Source organism: Pinus tabuliformis, chromosome 2_1, assembly GCF_031772625.1.
Source record: "Pinus tabuliformis cultivar Carrire ecotype Pingquan chromosome 2_1, CPIR1, whole genome shotgun sequence".
NCBI lineage: Eukaryota > Viridiplantae > Streptophyta > Pinopsida > Pinales > Pinaceae > Pinus > Pinus tabuliformis.
Genome location: NC_142299.1, coordinates 607645357 through 607669581, shown reverse-complemented (window position 1 = coordinate 607669581; position 24225 = coordinate 607645357). Strand labels below are relative to the sequence as shown.

The 24225-nt window shown below is 39.7% G+C and overlaps 1 protein-coding gene across 3 annotated transcripts in view; it reads right to left on the bottom strand.

The window, feature by feature from the left end:
* Window positions 1-24225, bottom strand: part of LOC149201967 (metal tolerance protein 2-like) — a 479526-nt gene that overhangs the window by 153906 nt on the left and 301395 nt on the right. For 2 of the 3 annotated variants that reach the window (XM_089403042.1, XM_089403044.1), the window contains one exon: window positions 19768-19830. The exons of the other annotated variant lie outside the window; for it this stretch is intronic. In XM_089403042.1, coding sequence (XP_089259168.1) covers window positions 19768-19830 — 63 coding nt within the window. The remainder of the gene's footprint in view (window positions 1-19767; window positions 19831-24225) is intronic. 3 annotated transcript variants of the gene reach the window in all.

Below are 24225 nucleotides of genomic sequence, written 5' to 3'. Positions count from 1 at the left end.
CACCTCCGCCCCGATAACTCCTCACTTCATTGTTCCCATTTATATTGTCGAGTCCGTTGCAAAAAGAATCATGGAAGCATGCATTCTTGTATTGATCAATTGACATGTTGGTTGCAATGGGTCTATGGTTATACCTAGCACTTGACATTGTATCATATGCATTGTAGAGTAGGGTGCATCGCATGTTTATTTTGCATTAGAAATAACATCATATGATATTTCTTATGGTAGATTAGATGCATCAAAATTAAAATTTGCATATTTTATTTTCTATTGATTTTACGGCCTAACATTAAACATGTGCGATCATGAGATGCTGTGAAAGCATGCTACCCCTTGTCTTTCATCTATTATATGTGCAAGTGACAGATCTACAGTAACCAAGAGATTGTTGGAGTTCTCGTGACCTCCTGTTCGAATAACTGTGTCCACTTCTTCGAGAGATCACATCCCAGTTGGAGTCAGATGTTACCCACCATTTTGTGGTCATATCCCTAGGGGAATTTTTTTTATCCAAGTTGGTCCTCAACCGGTAGCCAACAACCCCTTGCAGCCACCATCTAGCTCATTGTGCCATTTCTCCGCCACCTGATCCAGCCATGCGGTCCCTCGCCCATCTACCATGATCGTATGTTTGAAGGTGGGCCTCTCAAACCTAAAGGTATATCTTGTCAATTGGTAATTGAGTATTGTAGTTTGATTATCATGGACACTTCTAGGCATGGATTAATAGGGACATTCGGCGAAAAGAATGGAGGTCTATGCCCTTGTCCCCTAGACCCCCTTTGGATATTAACGTTGGATTTTAGTCCTGTGGGATCTCTTTTACTCAAGGTTAATTGGGAGCGGAAGCAGGAGCGACATTTTCAAGCTCCTGGTTTGGGAGTGATTCGGGGAGCAAATTTTTATAAAATATATATATTTTTATATTTTTTATATTTTAATGCATATATGTCAACAAAAGCATGTGGAATGATGAATTAGATATAAAAAGCATAAAAAAATAGATTGAACCATATAACAACAATCACCTAGAAGTTATAAATTATAATCTTCATCAACCACGTCCACAAGTTAGTAACATACAACATATTGAGTCTCATGAATCATCAATCTTAAAGTTTCAAGCTTTCAAAATTCAATATATAACATTTATCATAATTTATCACCAAAGTTGTACTTGTAAGCTAAGTGTAACCATTACAACAAAGAATATCTAACATGAAATGAAACAACTTTCAACTTTCACAAAGCATCATATTTTACCAATGAGTTATAATTGCCAACTTCAAACTTCAAACTCAAATTGTCATAGATTGTTTACAAAAACTATCATAATAAATATGAAAGAGTGAACATTTATTAAAACTACTAGAAACTAGAAAAGACAAGTAAATCCATTATCTATAGCTTCCTCTTGCCATGACAAATGTCTAATTTCTCAGCAGGTCGTGGTGGTCTTCTAGGAGTCTCCTCACGCACAGTCGCACGACCAGAACTAGAAGGCACATATCCTCCACGTGAGGATGTAGATGCAAGCAAGCTCCGGCAACAAAGGAAAAGATGTTGGAACTCGAGCTCTGGCACTGCTACTGAATGGTGGGGCTGGCATGGTTGTTATTGCTTCATCATCATCTCTCATACGTTCTGCTTCCGATTCTTCAAGATGTATAGTGCCATCCTCCAAATTATCGTCCTCTTGGTGGTTCTCCCAAAATTTATATGGTGGATCCTCATAACCCAGATCACAATAATGACTCAACAACCTCAAGTTGTAGTGCACATAAACCAAGCTTTTTCCCGGTTTTCATTCAATCTATTTCTCCTCACATTGTGTATGAAGTTGTAGGTGCTCCAACACCTCTCTGCAGAAGAAGTATTTACAACCTGTGAGAAAACATTTTTTGCCAATTTTGGCAAAAGTCCCATGCCGCCATATGCTTCCCACCATGTGAAAGCATCAAATTTGTCTCCATCTTCCATTGCACGCAAAGAACCAAACAAACCAGTGCAACTGAAGTATCTGCCTAATCCAAGACGCAGATTAGCACACTCCTCCTTCTCAGGTACCAACTTGTCTAATGCTTCCATATATCCTTTAGATACCTTTGGATATGAATGGGGTTTGATCCTAACCCCACCCCCAAGTGCAGGTTGGCCAACCAAGATGGAGAGTCGTATTTTGGCATAAGGATATATGCCAAGGCATGTAGTGGAACATTAAGTTTACTCCACCATGTACACATACAATTGTGAATTAGTGTATATAAGTAGGGATCATCTTCCTAAACAATATCTTTTATTTGCCTCAACATGGTATCCATCCACTCATACACCTCCCCAATCACTGGTTTATCTATATCTGAAAAACGAATCATGCTATAAATGGGCTTCGTGAATCGCAATACTTGCCTCACACATGCCCAAAACAGACCATCAAAAGTGATCTCCTCCACCTGTTCAAAACCTTGCTCGTCAGCTGGATTTGTAGCCCTGTTCTTTAATACATGCCAGTGTGGACTTGATACCATGCTAGCCAAGGACACTCTTACCTTCAAAAGGCGCCTGAAGTTGAGGTAATAGCTAGCAAATCTAGTCTTCCCAATCTTCAACAGCTCCAATCTTGAGTGACTGCGGAAAAGCCCATGGGTGTTGCTATGATTTGTAAAAAAAATTATCATTTGTTTGCCTCTCTTGTACAAATCACCAATCCAATTGAATTGTTGGCTTTTGTTCTTAATAATATCACGTATCAAAATGTTCATTGTGTGAACCAAACATCCAAACCAAAATATGTTCGGGTATTTATCCTCAACAATTGCTCTCGTTGCCTTACAATTAGCAACATTATCAGGGATGACTTGGGTGACATTGTATGGCCCAATATGTTCAATTGTTTCAAGTAATGGTTCTGCAATGTTGATACCGGTCTAGAACTTCTCTGAGTAATCATATGCTAAAAGAAAGATGGCACCAATAACAGAGATAGCAAGGACACTTATCAATGGCTTTCCTTTTACATTTGTCCATCCATCACATACAATGTGACACCCCATGCTCAGTCCATGAATTTGTCATTCTACTCAAAGAAAGTGATATTTTTGCTTTTTCATGATCAAGTCCAACGGTTTTAGCCTTGTCATACCCAAGGCTCTTATATCCTTTGCAGGCATCATTTATGGCAGAAACCATTTCTTGCCAATAAGGTGAGCGAAGAACATTGAATGGTATCCCACATGCATAGAGAAACCAATCAATTTTTGAATCCACATCATTCCTACACCCTTCGTCAAGTGTTGAAGTTTCTAAGTTTACTTAATTTAGAAACCATTCATGCACTTTTTCTTATTTATTCCTACCTACTTGTTAATTTTTATTTAACAAGTTATTTACAAAGTAAATAATGAAAATAAACACCAATGCATGCTCAACATATTAAAAATCAGCAACTAAAAAAAACAAGATCAAACACACCACATGACACAATTATTTTTGGACCAATGTCCCCGAAAAAACCCAATGCGGGAAAATCGATGCAGCTATCTGAGGGTTTTCTTATTAAGCAATATCAGAGTACAATCTAGGTGTCGTAACTGGCCTACCCAACAGAGAATTTCATTAGTAGCTATACCTCACAGTTTGAGAGAAATCTCCTGACTGAAATCTCAGAAAACCCTTCCGATAGCTCCTCAACACAAAACTGCTCCTGCAACCCCAGCGTCTGCCCAATCTGGAATGCGTCAACCCCTCTCTGTCTCACACTGGCCCTGCGTCAGCTTTCTGGGCCTCTGCGTCAGACATGCTGGCCTCTCTGGTGTTCTGCACAGCACTCCTCTACATGGCCCTGCGTGAGCCTTTGCTGGCTCTGCGTCACTCTCCTTGGCTGATGCACTGCTCTCCTAGCACAATCTTTGCCTTCTCTATTTCTCTGTACTCAATGCCCGTCAACTGCTCTCTCGATCACTAATTCTATCTCTCTTAGCAAACCCCGCTCTAAAGAATAGAATGACTGGTCACTCTGGTGTGATCTCTAAGTGACCCTCAAGCCTCCTCTTATAGTTTTCCTGTTGACAATTCAACGATCGAGATTAAGTCCCTAATCAACGGCTCAGATTAGATCTGGCTTGATCCATGTCTTTTGGACCACTCTAACACAAATTCATATTAATACACATTAATATTTTGTTTTCCCTAAGTTTAGTATTTTGTTTTCCCTAAGTTTAGACTTAGGGACTCCATTAAAAATATTAATTATTTTAATATCTCCTGATCTGTTTAGAATCTACCCAAACCCTTTCTGGGTATTGCAGATCTCATGTGCCCCAACCTCTCCACCAAATTTTGTGGCTAGAGCACATCCGATGCTACCCCAAATCAACACTCCCTCTTAGCGAGGACGATGCTCTAGCAATACTCTTCACTAAGTATTACTCTAATCATCCGGCATCGGTACCTATGCTAATGCGAAGCCTTCTTGCCCAACATCCTCTGCACTGCTGCATTCTGTACTGCTGCCCATGGTTTTGCCACTGCCACTGTTGCATCTATACGACACCTCCCTCTACATTCGTGTTGTTGTTGGTCCTTCCTCCCAGCACTGCATCTACACTGCACCTCCTCTCATCATGTTGCATCGTGTTGCCCACTGCTGCACTACAACTCAGTTACTGAGAAGTAACTGATCTCCTAACTTACTTCCCTGTTTGGCTAGAAACACCCACTGATGCTGAAGCTTCCTCTGCCGCTGACAAGTGCTCCCTATCTCTGACCTCTACACTACTGCAACAACTCCTTGCATCTCGCACCGTTGCACACCTCTGTGCCTTCCTGCACTAGTGCAACACTCTTGTGCCTCTCGCAATGTTGCAGCGTGCTAGCTCTGTGCTGTCTCAAGACTCCTGCACTGTAGCTCTCTTTGCCACTCCATCCGCATCCGTCTCTACCCACTCAGCTAGTCCTGCTACTCCTCGTCAGTGCTCCCGTAGCAAGGTCTAATCCAAGAGGCTGGGTACCTCAAGGATCCTGCCCCTCATCACATGTAGTCCATCTAACTACAACTCGATGTCTCCCCACTTTCACTCAAGTGGTGTGTGTGCACTCATGGCACAATCATCGTCTGTCTAAACTTCCTTCTCTGCCCATGCTGGCGTTGCCTTAGTTTCAGAAGACTCTCCCTTACTCTTCTCCCTTGGGCACTGGGTCACATAATGACCCATCTCCCCATAGTGGAAGCACTTGATCTTGGAGATATCTTTCTTCTTCTGCTTCTCCTGCTTTCCGTCAAATGCTACAGCCACATCCTCCTCCTCCTGCTTGACCTTGATCCCTTTGCTGCTACTACTTGTCTTTAACTGTCGTCTGATCTCTTCCTGGCAAAGAGTTGCCCACATCTCGTCCCAAGGTAGGAGAGTCCCTTTGCCCAGGATGCTCCGGACAAACACTTCCCACTCTTCTGAGACAGCATTTAGGGTTGTCCTCACCATAAGCTCTTGATTCGGTGTCGCTCCTATAGCAGTCAACTGATCTCGGATCTCATTCAATCCTCTCAGGAAGGGAGTCAATCGATTGACCCTTCTTCATCTGATATGACCTCATCTGGTTCTCGAGCAGCATTCTTCTCTGCACAGAAGTATGCTGGTACAGGTTCTTGAGAGCCTCCCACATCTCTACTGTCGTTTCCTTCTCAGTTATATGTGGTACCATATGATCCTTGACCCTGTCAAGGATAATGCACTTGGCCCTCGCCATCGCCTCCTCGTACTTGTCGTTATCATTGGGGTCGACTGGGATAGCTATAACCTTCAAAGTGAAGTTCTTGACACGATTCCTGTCAAGCACTGATAAGATTCTGGCCTTCTAGACTGTGAAGTTCGATGCTCCGTCCAGTCTATCTTGGTCTCTTGCCCCGTGTACTGCCATGATGCCCTTCTACTTCCCTCTTGGAAGTTCTCTTTTCGACTCCTCTAAGTCTCTACTTCCCGTCTAGAAATTCTCTTTTGGACTCCCTTTGAGTCCTGATTTCCCTCCTAGAAATCCTTCTGCCGCTTGTCAAGATGCCCCCTACTCTGATCGTCTTGTGCAACTGCGCTATTGATCTGGGTTCCTCGAATAGAAACCCTCGGTAACAACTCCTCTAGCCCTGCTCTGTCAAGTACTGTTCTGACTAAAGTACCTCACTAGCTTCACTCTGCAATATTCCTGTAGCCTTTTAGACCCCATCAACTACCTCTCTATGAACTGCATCAGTGCCTCTCTGCCTCACATTGCCTTTGTGTCACCCTAGATGGGTTTGCATCAATCCTCTGGCCCTCTGCGTCAGCAACACTGGCCTCTCTGAGGCTTTGCGCAGTTCCCAGTTTCTTCTGTGTGGCTCTAGCTGGCTCTGTGTCACACTTCCTTGCCTTCTGCGCTACTAGAAATAGCTTTTGTCACCTCGGGATAGTTGTTTTCTATTGATGTTGCTCCGCTTGGCTGATGTCTTTTAGTCCTCCTCTGATCTGCAATCACGCTCCGATACCATGTTGAAGTTTCTAAGTTTACTTAATTCCTACCTACTTGTTCATTTTTATTTAACAAGTTATTTACGAAGTAAAAACTGAAAATAAACACCAATGCATGCTCAACATATTACAGATCAACAACTAAAAGAAACAAGACCAAACACACCAAATGACACCATTAGTTTTGGACCAATATCACCGGAAAAACCCAATGCAGAAAAATCGGAGCACCTATCTAAGGGTTTTCTTATTAAGCAATATCAGAGTACAATCTGGGTGTCGTAACTTGCCTACCCAACAGAGAATTTCCTTATCAACTATATCTTACAGTTTGAGAGAAATCTCTTGGCTGAAACCCCGTAAAACCATTCTAGTAGCTCCTCAGCACAAAACTGCTCCTGCAACCCCAGCGTCTGCCCAATCTGGACTGCGTCAACCCCTCTTTGTCTCACGCTCACCCTGCGTCAGCCTTTCTTGGCCTGTGTCAGCCCCAGGAGGCTCTGTGTCAGCTTTTTGGGCCTCCATGTCAGACACGTTGGCCTCTTTGGTGCTCTGCGCAGCACTTGGCTGCCTTTGCGTGGCATTGTGTGAGCCCTTGCTGGCTCTGCGTCACTCTCCTTGGCCGTTGTGCTGCTCTCCCGGCACAATCTCTGCCTTCTTTGTTTCTCTGTACTCAATGCCCCTCAGCTGCTCTCCCAATCATTGATTCTATCTCTCTTAGTAAACCCCGCTCTAGAGAAAAGAATGACTGATCACTCTGGTGTGATCTCCAAGTGACCCTCACGCCTCCTCTTATACTTTTCCTGTTGACGATTCAACAGCCGAGATTAAGCCCCTAATCAACGACTAAGATTAGATCTGGCTTGATCCATGTCTTTTGGACCACTCTAACACAGATTCATATTAATACACATTAATATTTTATTTTCCCTAAGTTTAGACTTAGGGACTCTATTAAAAATATTAATTATTTTAATATCTCCTGATCTGTTTAGAATCTGCCCAAACCCTTTCTAGGTATTGAAGATCTCATGTGCCCCAACCTCTCCACCAAATTTTGTGGCTAGAGCACATCCGATGCTACCCCAAATCAACATCAAGGAAATCTGATATGGTTCTACACCTTAAAGAGATGTTTGTTCATGTGTCTCCATATCCACTACCATGGGAGGATGTTGAAGGAGTTCTTTGTGCATGTGATTGTGAGCTATGTTCAAAGAAAGCCTTTGATTTTTTAGATTTGTATTAGGCTTCCTCCTCTTCCCTTATGTATTTGGCTCTATCCGTTGCTGACACACTTACACAAGTTTTGATTCCTATTGGTTTATCTTCACCCCATGGCCATTTCCCACGAAGGTGATCCATTGGCCAAAACGTGTTTCGGAAATTCCAAAACGCAGATCGAGCTGAAAAAATGGTTCCTACCCTGTCGGTACCATCTAGCCCGATCCGCATTTCAGCCAATGGATAGCTCATACGAAACGCAACGTTTCAAGGCCAGATCCTTACAGATCGCGACTAGTTCCGTGGGCAGCCGACTGGTTCTGTCGTGCAGCCCCACAAATGCGCCTTTAAAAAAAATCTAGTGCTTGGGGGTAGGTCCAAGTTGGACTAGGGTATGGAATGAAGGGATTAAAAGGCCCTTTCACCTCTCATTTGCTCACTTGTATTTTTTGAGAGCTTGGAGAAGAGAGGAGAAGAGAGGAAAAAGAGAGGAGAGACTTGAGGAGAGCTTGGAGGAGTGAAGAAAGAGGAGCTAGGAGAAGGAGGAGGAGCTTGGAGGAGTAAAGAAGAGCTTCCATCTACAAGAGCTAAAGAGGTAAGTGCAAACCCCAATCTCCCTCATTTTTGTGTCATTGTTTTTTGTATTTTTCTCCTCCCTCTCTTACTCTTTCCCATTCTTTCTTCTAGCCCATTTAATTGTAGTTTGTCCACCACCTATATTCATATTCCAAGATGGTGTTCAATTAGTTTCTATGTATCATTCCACTTTTGGTTTTAATGACGGCAAGGGGGAGTAGGGAACAAGAGGATAGTTGTCCCCATATGAGTGAGCCAATGTATGATGAGGAGGAAAAGTTTGAAGAGGAAGGGGATGAACCTGAAGGGAACATTGAAACACTAGAGGGGGAAGTTGCATTGACACCCTTGTGGAACTATGTAACCAAACTTGAAGGGGGAAAAGGTGGTGGAAGCTACAAACTTTTGTACCCTCGTGGTTGTCATGGAGGAAAACCATTTAGTGGTTCATATACCAGTGTGAGGAAGCATCTTTGTGGGGTGATGGACAACGATGATAAAAAGGGTGTTGTGGGGATACAAATTTGCCCAAACATTTCAGCAGAACAAAGAAGAAAATACATCCAAGTAGAGGAGGTTGTGCAACAAAAAATCAAGAAACAAAAAACTCAGTCTGAATCAAGTGCAACCGCTAGATTTGGTAGCTCATCTCCTCATGGTACTTCTGCAAGCTCTGAAGGTAAAAGAACAATAGAGGATTTCCTGAATGTTGTTGGGAGGGATGATGTGGATGGAAAGATAGTCCGATTTCTTTGTGGTTGTGGTGTACCATTCAATGTGCTTCACTCTCCCTATTGGCATGAAATGGTAAAGGCCATCAATGAAGCACCAAAAGGATACAAGTCCCCCAACTATGAGAAAGCTAGAACAGTGTTATTAGAAAGAGAAAAAGAAAAGGTTCAAAGAGATTTGACACATTTTAAAAATGAGTGGGTGGATTGTGGGGTATCCATTGTATCAAATGGGTGGAAAAATATTAGAAACCAACATTTGATGAATGTTCTTGGTGTTTCTGCTAGTGGTGTAGTATTTATTACATGTCATGACTCCTCCTCCATTAGTGCAACTTCCCAAAACATTGCAGATCTCCTATTGCAATCAATCAGAAATGTTGGTCCAAATAATATGGTTCAAGTGATCACAAATAATGCAGCAAATTGTAAGGCAGCAGGAAAAGTTATTGAGTGTACTCATCCACACATCTTTTGGTATGGCTGCTCGGTGCACACATTGAACCTTTTGATGCATGATATTGTGAAGCATAAAGAATGTAGATGGATTAATGAGCTTTACAAGAAAGGGAAACAACTCATTAAATTTATCACAGGGCATACAAGGGTAAACTACTTCTATGGCACTTACTCCAAGTTGCAGTTGCTTAAACTTGCAAAAACAAGATTTGCAAGTTATTACCTCACCTTTGGGCGGATAGTGAAGGTGAGACAAGCTTTAAGTAATATGGTGACCTCTGAATCATGGGAGGAAATTAACACTAATAAAGATGGTGCTAATGTAGCCAAGGACACTATCCTTGACGTGTTCTTTTGGTCACAAGTTAAATATGTTTTGCAAATCACCAAACCAATCTATTACACGATCAAGTTTGCAGATTCAGATCGGCCAATAATTGGGGAGGTGTGTGAGCAAATGGATAGCATGTTGGGGCAAATTAAAGACATTGTTGAGCCTAGAGATATCACCTCGTACAATTATATTCGTGCAGAGGTGGAAAACCGATGGGAAATGCTAAATGTTCCATTACATGCATTAGCATATGTTTTGACACCTAAATACTATCATCCATCATGGCTTTCAACACCAGCACTTGGGGGAAGAGCAAAAGAAAACCACACCTAGATCTAGAGGTTCACGAAAAATATATGATTGCATTGAGTAAATTAGTCCCTGATGAGGAAGAGACTGCCATGGTACGGAGATAGTTGAGCAACTATATGCTTAGCACTAGTCCATTTGGAAGCATCCATGCAATTAGAGATCGAGAGACTTTTTCTTCTCTTGAGTGGTGGAACATGCATGGAGGTGCTACTCCACTTCTACAGACTTTGGCATTGCGGGTGCTATCACAGGTGGTAAACACTTCTTCTGCAGAGAGGTGTTGGAGCTCTTATTCTTTCATCCACAGTGTTAAAAGGAACAGGTTGAGTTTAGATCGGGCAAAGAGCTTGGTTTATGTTCATTACAACTTGCGATTGTTGTCCCATTACTGTGATGATGCAAAGACTAATAAAGACCTTAAGGTTTGGGACAGGAATCCAGAGGAGCCCAATTTGGAGGATGGAGTGTTGCGATTAGAGCAATTAGAGGATGCTCTTATCCAGGCATATCCATTGTGGTATGAATTTTGCTTATAAATCATTTCTCTAATTCCTGTTTTTAATTTTTTTGTTAACTAGTGGTTTTTTTTGGTATGAATTTTTTGAGCGATTCCAGGATGATGATGATCGAGTTGAGATGCCACCCCCATCTAGTCCCTTGGTTCCCAGGTTCCATGGTTCAACACCAACAGCAGGGGCTTTGTCTTCATCAATTTCAATCCCACTCCCACAACTTCCATAGGCACCATCTTCTTCATTGCCACCACGTGGAGGCCCACCGCCACGTTTTCTTCGCGGTGGAAGGAGGAGAGATTAGTAGATATATTCACAATTTACTACTTTTGTCATAGATTAATCATTAGACTTGTAGGCTTCTTGTGAATTTGAACCTTTTTGTCTTGGCGGTCACCAAGTGGCCTATTTTGTAAACATTATTATTTGAATTTTGGACATCACTAATGTTGACAGTTGCTTACTTGCTAGATAATATGCTTTATGTTTTATGTTTTATAATATGCTTAAATGTTTTACGTTTTATAATATGGTTAAAATTTTTATGTATGTTCGTAATTGCTAGAATATAAATGGTTGATGCTTGAATAATTAATCATTGACGTAAAATTGAATCATGGATGCCATATCTATCTTGATTTATGTAAAAATATGCATGTTTTCATGTCTTCAACAACTAATTCGGTACTTGGGATGTTTGTTTTGAATATAAATACAAAAGAAAATATATATATATATAGTAGACGCTTTCGAGATGCTTCACTTCCTAGATTTTTGGAAAATGACGCTTCAGCGTCCCCGCTTCGTGCAACGTTGGTTCCACCCCCTTTCCCTCCTTCAGGCCTAGAAACATATTTCCACAATGGGGTTTGGTCTTGGCTAGTTTTTGGGAACTCATCATGTCCACTCTCTTCCTTCCCACCAAGGTACTCTTCTCCAACGTTTTCATCAAATCCACTATAACCCACTTCTTCATCATGATCAACCCTCCTTCCACTCTCCAACACCATAATAACCAACAAAAGAACCAACAAGAAGAAAATGCCAAGCCATATAGCCATGATGTTTGAACTTTGAAGTTTTGAGTCTGCAAAAAAACAGAGCAATGGGAATGGGAAATACAGATTTTCTTTTTATTTAGCAATGAACATAACAAAAAAAAAGCTAGATTACAGTGTAGATTCTACCTCTTTGACCTTCAATCCCAAGCTCCAATCTCCCTTGCAAGCTCCTCAAGCTCCTCTCTCTTGCTCTCTCCAAGCTCCAAACTCTCTCTTGCTCTCTCCAATGGGTGAATAATGGGAGGGGAGAGGGTCTTTTTACCCATTTCCCCCTCCCCTTCCCTCACTTTCCTCTCCCTCTCTATCGTCAACCATCGCCTCCCTCTCTCTCGGCCATGCCGCCTTTTCCAGCATTGATGAGAGCGTTTTTTAAGAGGGGGATCAGTCAAAAGCGATCACTCCCCGACCGCTCCCCCTCTTAAAAAATCGCTCCCTCAAAACCAGGGATAGAAATTTTTTTAAAGGGAGTGCGCTCCTGAGTAGCTCCTGAGCAAAGCGCGAATTGGGAGCCGATTCATGGGGGGGAGGGGGACACTCCCCTGCAACCCTGCTCCATTCTCCCAAGACTAAGGCACTGATATACCAAGAGGTGGTCACCTAAAATCATACCTTTTTTACCTTCTCCTAGGTCTAGCCAACTTGGGTCACCTAAGGCATCATTTTCTCAATGAACTAGCCCTCCAAAAAGTTCGATATCCTAGCCCCTCCTGCTCTGGTGTTTCCTCAAGACCTCCTCCAAATTTGAGGCCATTCCGATGGTGGACTTGTGATAAAAGCCTAGTCCTAGCTCCGAGATCAAACTTTTCCCTAGTATCCCCAAAGGCTAGTGCCTCATAGGATCAATTTAACACCTTTGAGTGAATATTCTTTCTTTGACCCTTTCCCCCACCTTGTCTAGGTTTGGAACATCATTGATGCTAAATTTTCACCTCCTAAACTAGGCTAGGTCCACTTGGTCCTGTGTGGTCCCGTTCCTTTGAAAAGACAATTCTCCAAGAACCATCTATACCAATTTCAATAAGGATTTTAGGGATTGGGAAATTATTTCACGATACATATCCCTTAAACCTAACCCTCAAATCCTCTCATTCCTCTCCTAGAAGACATTGTACCTAGCTTAGAAAGCAAGCAAGCTCTATCCTTCAACCTCTTTTGGAAGGGAAATCATTTGGGTCACTCCACATCCACTCATTGATTTATCCTTCATTAGTGACTCCATAACATGCCAGGTCTCCTCCCATCGGTGAAAGTCCGTAAATAATATGGAGCTTTAGTTGTGCTAACAGTGGGTTAAGTCTCTATTTGTTGCTCTTGGCCTAGCATTCGCCATTTAGGGATCCCCTTTCGATCCCCTGCTAATTTGAGCGGTAACAATGACAAAAGAGGTGAAGCAGATCAAGGGATTAAAGTTCTTTCAATCAAGGAAGTTGTTGAAAGGAACTCTAAGATGACCTAAAGGAAAATGAGGTATGTATGCTTGTATTCGATATTGTAAAGTCATGTCATATGGTTGCAGGTAACATGGATAAATGCTCTATCTCGAGAGCATGATCAAAAGAAAGGATCTCCTCCTTTGAAAGGATGCAGGAAGGCATGGGCCACACATTGTCTAGATGAAATCAACATAATATATCCTCATATGAAATATGAGGTGGTCGATAGCGATTAAGTTCTTGGGAAGAAAAATGTGTGAAGAAAGAAGGAAATAGATCATGGAATATGAAACCATGAAGAAGGAAATCAACATCTAAAAACTAGGATATTTGACTAGGATATCTCCATGAAGGATATGATGACTCGTGAAGTCTGAAAAAGAAAGAGACCCTTGACAATATATATATCTTTTGGAGATGTGTCAATGTGTATGCAAGATGTTGATACAAACTAAAAGATGTAATGATGGAAGACCTCCCTCCGCGGCCATAGATAAGCTCCCTCATCGTCGCTCCCCCGGCTCCACATTCCTCAAGTTTCTCTTGCGTCTGCCTCCCATCTCCTTCGATGCCGTCGTCGAAACCTGAAATCTTCTCCTGCCTTTGTCACCACCGAGTCTGCCTGCACACAAAAAGGCTAACGATTTTATTCTTTACCTTTTTTATTTTGTTTCTTATTTTTTAGTTTCATTGGGGTTAGGCCTTTAATAAATTTGATTTTTAGTTTTGTTGCTTTTCATTTTAATCTTTTGTTTTGACTTGTCATTTTTTTTAATTTTTTTATTATTTTATTTTTCTTTTGATTTTGTTTAAATTAAGAAAGAAAACTTAAAAAATTTTGATTCTTTTTAAGACTTTGATTTTTTTTTAGAAATCGAATTTCATTTTTTAATTTTTTCTTTAAGTTTTGGTTTTGATATTTCGTTAATTTTTTTTTTTGGACGTTTTGATTTTATTTAAAATAAAAACAAAAGCTTTGAAAAAAAAAAAAATCATTTCCATTTTATGTGACTTTGATTTAAATCAAAAGAGGACTTTGCGCTTTCACATTTAAAATTTCAATTTTTATGGGGCCTTTGGCCCATTAAAACTTTAAGTTATTAAACCCTTTTGATTTTTTACTTTTGTCACATTAAGAAAATTAATTGTTTGTCACATTAAATTTGCTTCATAAAACCTAGTACATTAAAATTTTGTGTAAGGAATAATTAAATTTTTAATCTAAAGTTCCATCTTGGTGTCTTTTTGTGTTAGGAATAAAATTTGAAGGGAAAATTTTGTGGTATTAAATTTTTTTAAATTCTCTATAGTCAAACACATTTAAATAATTTTTTCTCTAAAGATTGACTATAAGAAAGCATAAATTTTCCTGGATTGAGGTCGATTAAGAAAAATCATTTTCTTGAATTATTTGACTTGCTTAGCATTTGAATTTCATGTTTTTTCATGGTATTTAAATTTTCGAAATTTAATTGCTAAAGTATTTTGCATGCTAAGGTTTAGAGCATCATTTTATGCTTGACATTTATTGAAATTGCTCATCGTTAAATAACTTTAAACATGATCTAATTACTTGAATTATTTGATGTTTATTGCATGTTAGATATTTTGAGAATATTTCGAGTAATTATTAAAGTACTCTGTCATGGAATTGTGATAAATTACATATCTTTTGTTTCCTAAGCTGAGTATTTTTTTAGGCATTTGTTGGCATTGATATTAAACTGTAAAGAAGTTTTTTTCTCTTTGAGCTATAATTGTATCAAAAAGATTTGAAGTAAGCTTGTGGTTTAATTGTGATATTTTAAGGGGTTTATCTTTAAATCTTTGTCTAGTGAAGTGAAAATTTCATTTTGGTGATTAAAGGGATTTTGCGACATAAGTGTTTCTAATCCTCGAATCTAGCTTCATCTCCTCATCTTGTGCATTTGCATATCAAGTTAGTTCTGCATAATTAAAATTTACTTCCAAGCATAAGCTTGGTCGATAGAGAGATAGGTATCCATCCATCTTTGCTTGAGAAGCCTACTTTTAATAGTACTTAAAACGGTGACCTTGCAGTCGTCAGAGCCACAGCTTTCTGCAGCGCCAATGGCACCGGGTATGTTAGATTTTCAAGAGATGTATCGTTAATCACACCTTAGTGTGCTTTACTTTATCTTCTCTCTGTCAATTACTACGAAATTAGGCTCAATATAGAAAGGATTGAAGGGTTTAAACTTAGATAGGCAATTAACTAAAATTAAAAAAGATTCCTACATCTCACATTAGTTTTAGGTTCTGCATTTCATATAAGATAGTCATTCATCTAAGCAGCAGTTGCTAATCAATTACTTGGTCCTAAATTTCCTAGCAAGATTGTTGACTCCATAATGCACTGGTATCAATTGTTTAATCTAATTAAATCCTATGAGTCTTGCTAAATCTTAATCAAGTACTTGGTCACTTCACTGTGTCTCCCAAACTGGTTGGTTCTCAACTAGTTCTCCTTCATTCCTTTTCCGTAGGGTCTACCACCCTCAACCTGCTGTAGGGAGATAGCTTAAACGGAGGGATTGGGGATCAGGGTAACAACCTGCGATATGAGCCGTTGTCGTGGTGCCTAAAGTGAAAATTCCTCAACAGGAACCCCTACTGCAGCAACTAATGATATTACTCCTATTTGTTAAATTCCTTCAAACAAATTACTTGCAGTTTTCTACGACAAGTATCCTAATACATGCATTGCAACCTTCACTTAATTAAATTATAAGTGGAAACAAGATACTGAACAAGAAAGAAAATACAACACAATAGGCACCGTTATTTTTGGACAAATGTCCTCGGAAAAACCCAATGTGGGAAAACTGGTGCAGCAGTTTTGAGTGTTTATTATTAAGAAGCAGTAGTTCTAAATACAAATCTGAATACTCTTCCTGCAATCCAGTTACAGAGAAAAAGACACTGGCAAAAAACCTAGTGAGATTGCCTCACTATACCAAGCAAATCTCGACCGATCCGGTAGCTAAACTGACTGTCCCCGGCTACAACTGCGCTACCCCTTCGCAATAACTGCGTGGGCCTGCGTGGAGCTCTCTAAGGCTCTACGTTGGGTCTCCTTGCCTCCTGGAGCTCTGACGTCAACCCTCTTGGTTGATCCAATAGCTCCCTAGCAAATTTTGGACTTCTGCTAGAAGATAGCTCTGCCTCTGTGCTGGCCCTTCTGGCTTTACGTCAAGCACTGCATGGGCCATCCTAGCCCAGCGTCAGTCCTTCCTAGGTCTGCGCTGCCTCCACTGGTGCCTCTCTGCTGAGTATTCGGGGTCTCGGAGAAGATACTCCAACCCCAACTATCCTTGCCCCTCAACTGCAAGAAATATCCTCAATAGAATTTCATCCCGAGAACTTCTCACTTCAGAAATTCGATCTCTTGATCTCTCTCGGTGTATTTTCCAAATGAACCTCAAGCGCCTTCTTATATATTTTTGTTTGATAACCAACGACCTAGATTAACTCCTAATCAAAGGCTTAGATCATTTTGGATTGATCCCGTCTTCTTCTAGAAGTTACAACCACAATTAGGTTAATACCCATTCCATTAAAAATATTAATTATTTTAATAAAATCGTTTCTGGGTGGAATTTCCCAAAACTCTTTCTAGGTTCTTTGGAATACATGTGCCCAAGTGTCCCTGCAAAATTTGTGGCTTAGAACACATCTGATGCTACCCCAAATCAACACCTAGACATTTTGTGCGACAACAGGCTAATCACCTACATTTTGTGTCTCTTGTCTCTTTGTTGTTTATGCATTGGTAGTTGTTTGATGAAGAAGAACACAACAATAATCTAAGTAAAGAGAAGATCATAATCTAAAGTAAAAAGCATTCACAAACAGCTATCATTAATAGAGAAATCACCTAATCTTGATGAGAAACTAATTTATGATGCGGATGCAATAAAAAAATGTTTGTAGATCAAACATGAAAACATGCAATGGGTGAGGCCCAATTTTAGTGAACATATACCATTCAATTTTGTTTCTCTCTTGATATTAGCCCGTAACATAAAAAATCACAATGGGCTACATGGGTTATGTAGAGGTTATACATCCATCGAAGGAGACGAAGGTTTTCACATCCAACTATGGGTGAGATCAATTTTAGCAAACATAAACCACTCAATTTTGTTGCTTTTCTTGGCATTAGCCCATAATAAAGAAAATCCCCGAGGCCTTTGTGGCCCATCTAGAGGTTGCAGATTCATTCAAGGATACTAGGTATTTTACCAGAAATATGTTGTTGTGTATCTGGGCAAAAAAATAGTGCATGTAATGATAGAGAATTGACAGAGGCACAAGCCAGGGTGTTGTGAGAGGAACAAAGACAAATGAACTTCATTGAACTTGCTAGAGGGCAAGACCAAAACAATCATAGTTTAGCTCTCCATCTAGACAGAGAAACACAATGGAAATTGATTGGAAACAATTCTCACTCCAAATAAACCAGATAACATATATTAATTGACTTGCAATTTTCTGGTTGTGGATGTCTCACCAAGAATTCAACAAATTAGAACAAAGCAACCTCTTTAGTGTCTACACGTTTGATGGAAGTTCTGCTCGAGAACACAATAAAATTGTTCATAAAAAGCAAAATGCATACAGAAAACCCATCACTATGAACTTGAACAAGACAATATAAGTGACCAAAGAACAGTTATGCATGAAACACCATGCAAAAGGAGGCCACCGTGCTCATAAGACAAGTAAATACACAAAAAACCTTCACAAAGAATCGTTCTCCACATATAGTTTAAATGACACAAATTTTCTCCAAATTCACGTGAAATACTTTTCATTTGCTCACATCCCAGACCACATCACAGCAATTGAAGTTACTATGCCATGTCACACTAAATCAATGGGGATCAAGGCCTCGAAAAAATTATCAGCCAGATCAATATTTTAGCCAACTCTTCAGTCCAACCAGATTGTAGAACTTTAAAAGCTTCATATAGAATCACCTTTTCCAGCAGGCAGAAAAATATTCTAAAAATTTATTGAGAATATCCACGGACATGTACAAAATCTCTTTTAAAAGATGGTTAGATTACTAGACATGTCAAATCATGCTAGATAAGCATTAGCTTCAACTCATACCAGCAACATGATGATCCTACACAAGAGGAAGCCAATCTTCTTGGTCAACTATGAAATCACAAGTGTCACCGAGCCTTTGATACCTTGTAGAATATATGTCATCATAACATACAACACAAATGATAAGATTGATACATGTGATTGGTGTGCACCTTGTACCTAAATAATCCATAAAGCTCATGTACACTTGGGCAACCATAGTTGAGGTGAGATCCTAACTTACAGGTGCTAGGGCTACATTACGTAACCCTAACAACCATTGTAGCCTAATTAATGACACACTAATTGTATACACTTAATGGCATTATTGACCACCAAAGGAACCACTCAGTCAATATATAACACCAAACTAGCTAAGACAAAACAGTTTTACTGATGTCCACAACTGACCAAAGGATGTCAACGGGACTAGAAAGTTTAACAAGCCATGATAGTAATGTGGGAGTGCCAAGCCTACTCCTGAATGACAAAAGGAATACGGAAGTAAACAGTGCAAAGGATTAAACAGATACTAAAACAAGGGATGAGTACATTGGTACAACAAACAAGAAGGATAAAAGAAGGGGTCCACTAATACACAACGAGGTAAATATAAAGGTGAGATACGAGCTAACTCCATCATAATCAATCACTGTTGACAACAAGAGATATTAAAAAGTTAGCAAAAGGGACAGCTGTCAGACAAGAAAATAAGTACTCTAGCAGAACAAGAGTGAGAGAGACAACCTGTCAGTTAGCATCCTTAATAACATACAGGTTATCCAGCTCATACAAAGTAGAAATGAAAATTTAAAGTCTGGTTCACACAAGCTACGTCAGGCTTTACAGTTTCATCCATGCTCCCACCCAACAAAAAGAAATTTATTCCCATGATAATGATATGTTATATCTTGGCTGTACATCAACTACGTCCATTTGCTTGACTCAGTGAATTGTAGAAGATTGATTCGAAATTTTTTGAGACTGAGCAGTTCCCACTCTATGTTGCACTTATTAACATCAATTTGAAACCAGATTAGAACTAAATGCCAGTGGTAATCACAATTGTCATAAGATAAAGAAGGCACAGTTTTAACCTTTTAGTTTTCACTCTTTCCCATGGCATGATGAACAACACACCACACATTTTGATTGTTACTGTAAGAGCAGAAAATCCAAGGGAGTAAAAATACACATTTTCTTTCAAATTTGGCATCTAGATGTTAAACCAATACTAGCTAGTGTTACAACAATAACAGCCAGTGTATTAATTTAAAAAATACAACGAAGAAACAAATATAGATATCTAATAAGTTAATACTCTTACAAGCAATCAACCACTGAAAACCCCAAAACAGCATCCCTGGTTAAGCACAAAACGAAAAACTTTCCACAGACAACAAGATTAAAGAATTTATTTTCTGCATGCTACACCTTACTTTCCTTAAAATAAACCTATGCTACAAGTTACGTATGATTTCTGCAAGCAAAACGGACAAAAATGTACCTCAATGTGAACATCAAGGTGTAGTGACGACCCTGCTTTCCGACCCCTCAAGTTATGACAATTCTAGAAATGACAAACAGAAAGAAATTCCCAGTGAATACTCATCTATGCATAAAAGGAAACAGGTTGAGAAGGTTGTTTCTCAATTAATGATTAAATATCAATACCAAAATATACTCAAATTCTTTCTTTCATATTAACCTACATCAAATGCAAGTATCAATGCAACGAATTTGCAAATCATGAAGCAAGCAATCACTACCAAATTTTGAAGAGTAAGAAATACCAACGAAAAACTAATCAATTCATTCTCAATAAATAAACTATTGGGAGCCACAAGCTCTCAGAGAAATCAACCAGAGTCCTAAAAGAGATAAGTACAGGCAATAACAAGCATATATCTTGGGCCCGGCAGAATGTTGATAATGAAGGAGATTCAGAAAGATCAGAGTTACTGCAAATACTACACAAAAAGATTTAGCACAGGACAACACAGAAAATAAAATATTCTGAAAATGAGATGTTATGAATTTTGTTAGGATATCTATTCAAAAGCACATGTCATATTGCTTCCCTCAAACAATAGCATGGTTTCTAAGCCTTACAATTTTGCATGATTAAATTAACTTTAGCTGAAAACAATGTATCCTATTTCTGAAAAACAATAATACCTGTTTCTATAATTCTAACTTTTACAAATTCTCATGTTGAAAGGAAAATTATCCAAGCAAAATGCTAAGAAAATTTTACGAGCTTGATATTGTGAAAATATTTTTAGTATTTTTTTTGGAAAAATGCATCTTATATTTACAGAAAAATATTTACAAACACTAGAGCAAAAAGTGGAAGGATATATATAGGGGAAATCTTGAACTCTTCCATAAAGAAACTAAAACTGACAAGGAATGCCTTGCTAGGGAAAGACTCTAAGGGAACCTGATAATATTTTATGAAGTGTTGATTGGAGTTTCTCATAACACTTTTATTGTAAAGTGGTTTAGATTGAACTCTCTAAAAGGGAGAGAGCTCTCACTTGCAAAGTGGATTAATGTTAATGTGTGAAAGTCTGTCATTGTTAATCTGCCAATGTACTCCTATTATTTAGAGACATTTCACCCATTTTTGGCCAAGGATGTTTTGATCTATCAATCCCCTCATACCTTGATTAATCAGATCTGTTAATGAAGAAACTTGATGGCTGTTCATTCATCTTTGGAGGTTATTCCACCATTCTCTTCTGCATTGATGACTGTCCAATACATTGGTTGATATTATTTTGAGGTGAACTTGTATCTTTCTGAGCATTTCATTCAGTTTGCACATTGATTGATTGATCGACATAATTGGTTGAGTTAATCACTGATAGACTCAGTAATTTTCCCCATTACATTAGAGGCATATTTGTCGTCTTGATGTCCCAACTCCATAGCCCAAAGTATAAGGCACTTGTCCTCATCAACTCTGCCAATTATACTGTAAAGCACTAAAACAATCCACTTCACTTATCTGATTTTAAAAATCTGCATCAATGGACAAACAAGGGATGTCCCCTAAAGCAGGAGGATGTTATCTTAAAGTGAGGAGGACAACCATTGAGATGATAGTGGGCGATGTCCTCAACATTTCCTAGGGTTTGTACTTAGCGATTGCGTTTATCTTTTTAAGTGCAGATTTTAGAGGTAACAACACTCTAAACCGCCACTATAGCTACTGTAGTGTCCTACAGTAATTTATTTTGCCCTAGGGTTTATGTTTGTCTAAGGTTATTCCAATAATTCAACAGCAGGGCATATGTATTTATTCATAGCAGGCATACATCTATTTAATGCATAGTATACAGATCCTCACAGCAGTATAATTTCTCAGCCAAATTTCAAAAATCTATTGGGCAGTAGATTCAATGATGTACAGTATATTACTTGTTCTATATTACTGACAGTGATATAATCCTTCAGGAAAACCACAGGATTTAGGGCTGACTACCTACAAAACAGTAGAATGACTCCCCACATAAAATCCCAGTATACGTTGGGTGCAATTACCAAAATTCAGAAATCCAATTCTTGTAACTAGCTTAAGACTTGATATCTAACTACTGTTTATTTATTCTGTTACAACTGTGATAGAGAAAAGAAACCCTTGCACTGATTGTAATTATTTATGGAGTGACCAACATTCCTTTTATTCTTTGCACATGGGTAGGGGATCACAGAATATAGCCTTAGCCGTGAATAATTCTTCTATCCTGTCACAGGAAACTCTTGGCACAGAAGATGCTATCTTGATCTTGCCACAACCGATACCTCCGTCCAGACTAAACTTGACCCAGCGCAGCCACGATATGGGTAGCGCTGTTTGAGATACTTCCGTTCCATCCGAATCCCATGGGATCTTTGCAGCCACAATTGTTATCTTGCTGTCTTAGAATTTGGTACTTTGTCAGACCAGATATTTCCAAAGGGAGAATTTGCTGCAGAAATCCCACCTAGAATCATCAGCAGTGCCTCAAGATAGTCGTCCGCAACTTTATGAATCTCCAGGACCAACAAACATCAGAAGTTACCCTCGCTATACTTGAACAGCATCTATTAAACCACAGGGTGTCACAGTAAGGCCCCTTGGAACAGAACTTTGGGTGGTGATAGGATGTCGTCAGTTCACCCTTGCTTCATAGAAATCACCTTCTCAACAAACCCAATTTTGATTCTAAGAGTATGCTGTGCCAGAACATAGTAAAATATTCAATTGTTAACTGCTTCAATGACTTGTGCCAGAACAAAGAAAAGAGTGTCTAGGTAGGGTGGGGACAGCTCCACCGAAACTAGACAGATGATTAGATAGGGTGGGACCACCTCCACCAAATATAATCAAGAGAAGGGTTCTCAAACCCTCAGAGTCTCAGCTCAAGAAACAAAGATATCAAATCCAAATTGATAATCAAAATGATTCTAACTCTCTTGTATTTATAGATTTCCTTGTGGGGGTTTCTCCTTAACTAATTGAGATGGGCTCATGGCAACCCCCAACTTTCGGCCTTTTGCCCCGGCTACCCCAAAACTTACCCCATGTGGCCTAGACAATGGGTATTTGGGGTTTTCCCCTTTATCAAAGATTATAGCCTACGGGGATTGATAGGTTACTTCGTCCCTTGGGCAATTAATCCATAGGGGACATTACAACCCCCCCTTCCTGACATTCCCTGTCCTCAAGCAACGGCATGTATGTGTGTTGCAGAATTTCCACTTCAAATTTTAAGAATAAATGACTTCCTTCTGCCCTTACTGTTGTCATATCAGCACCCCCTTTTCTTCCTACAACCCAAGAATCATACTGCTGGTTGATGATGTCATCATGAAAAAATTGTTGCTTATACCCTCTGAATCATAGGTGAGTTATGGGCGAAAAGTACAGTTGTTTGTTACTGTTGAGGTAAGCTCTATGTCAGCCGAAGTTTCTCCTCTCATCATAGTAACATCCATCAATAACTTTAGCAAAAGGTTGTAGGAAGTTGATTCCCCCATTGGTGGCGGTAGGCTTACAATAAACTCAACTTGTTCATATTTTTCTGTTTTCTTCACTTCATTTCGACCCCTTTTTGTTGAATTTTCTAAGTATTTCTGCTGGTTTATTTCTTCTACTTGTTTAAATTCGAACAAGTTATTTAATACATTTAAATACCGAAATAAACACAATATAGACACAACATCTACAGGTCATCAACTAAAAGAAAACAAGCACACAAGTGACACCGTTATTTTTGGACAAATGTCCCCGGAAAAACCCAATGCGGGAAAACCGGTGCAGCTATTCAAAGGGTTATATTATTATGCAGTCTTTCTGAGTACAACTGGGTGCCTAACCAGCTCACCTAATAGAGAAAAATACACAGCAGCAATACCTCTATATCCAGAAACAGGTATTCAGAAAACCTGTCCCACGAAACCCTCTCTGGCACAACTAAAGCTCAGCGCTAGCCCTTCTGGCCTCTGCGTCATCCTCCTGCTGACCTACGTCAGCCCTCTGACCCTCTGCATCAGCCCTCTGAGGCACTGCACAACCTCTGGGACCCTCTGCGTCACTCTAGCAGCCTCTACGTGGATGATGCAGTCCCTCTGGCCTTTGCACTATCTCTGTTGGGCTCTGCATAGCCTGGACTGGCTGCTGCTCTCGCTCTCTCTTCTTCTGCTCTGGTCTCTCAGTATTGTCTCTACCTCTCTGCCTCGTACTCACTGCCCCTCACTGCTAATCACTAATTCAACTTTGTTTAGCAACCCCGCTCTAGCAAAATGAATGACTAATCACTCAGGTGTGTTTTCCAATTGACCCTCACGCCTCTTCTTATACTTTTCTCGTTGGTCCTTCAACGGTCGAGGTTAAATCTCTAATCAACAGCTAAGATTAGATTTGCCTTAATCCATGACTTTTGGAACCTTCTAACCGAGTTTTATATAAATACCC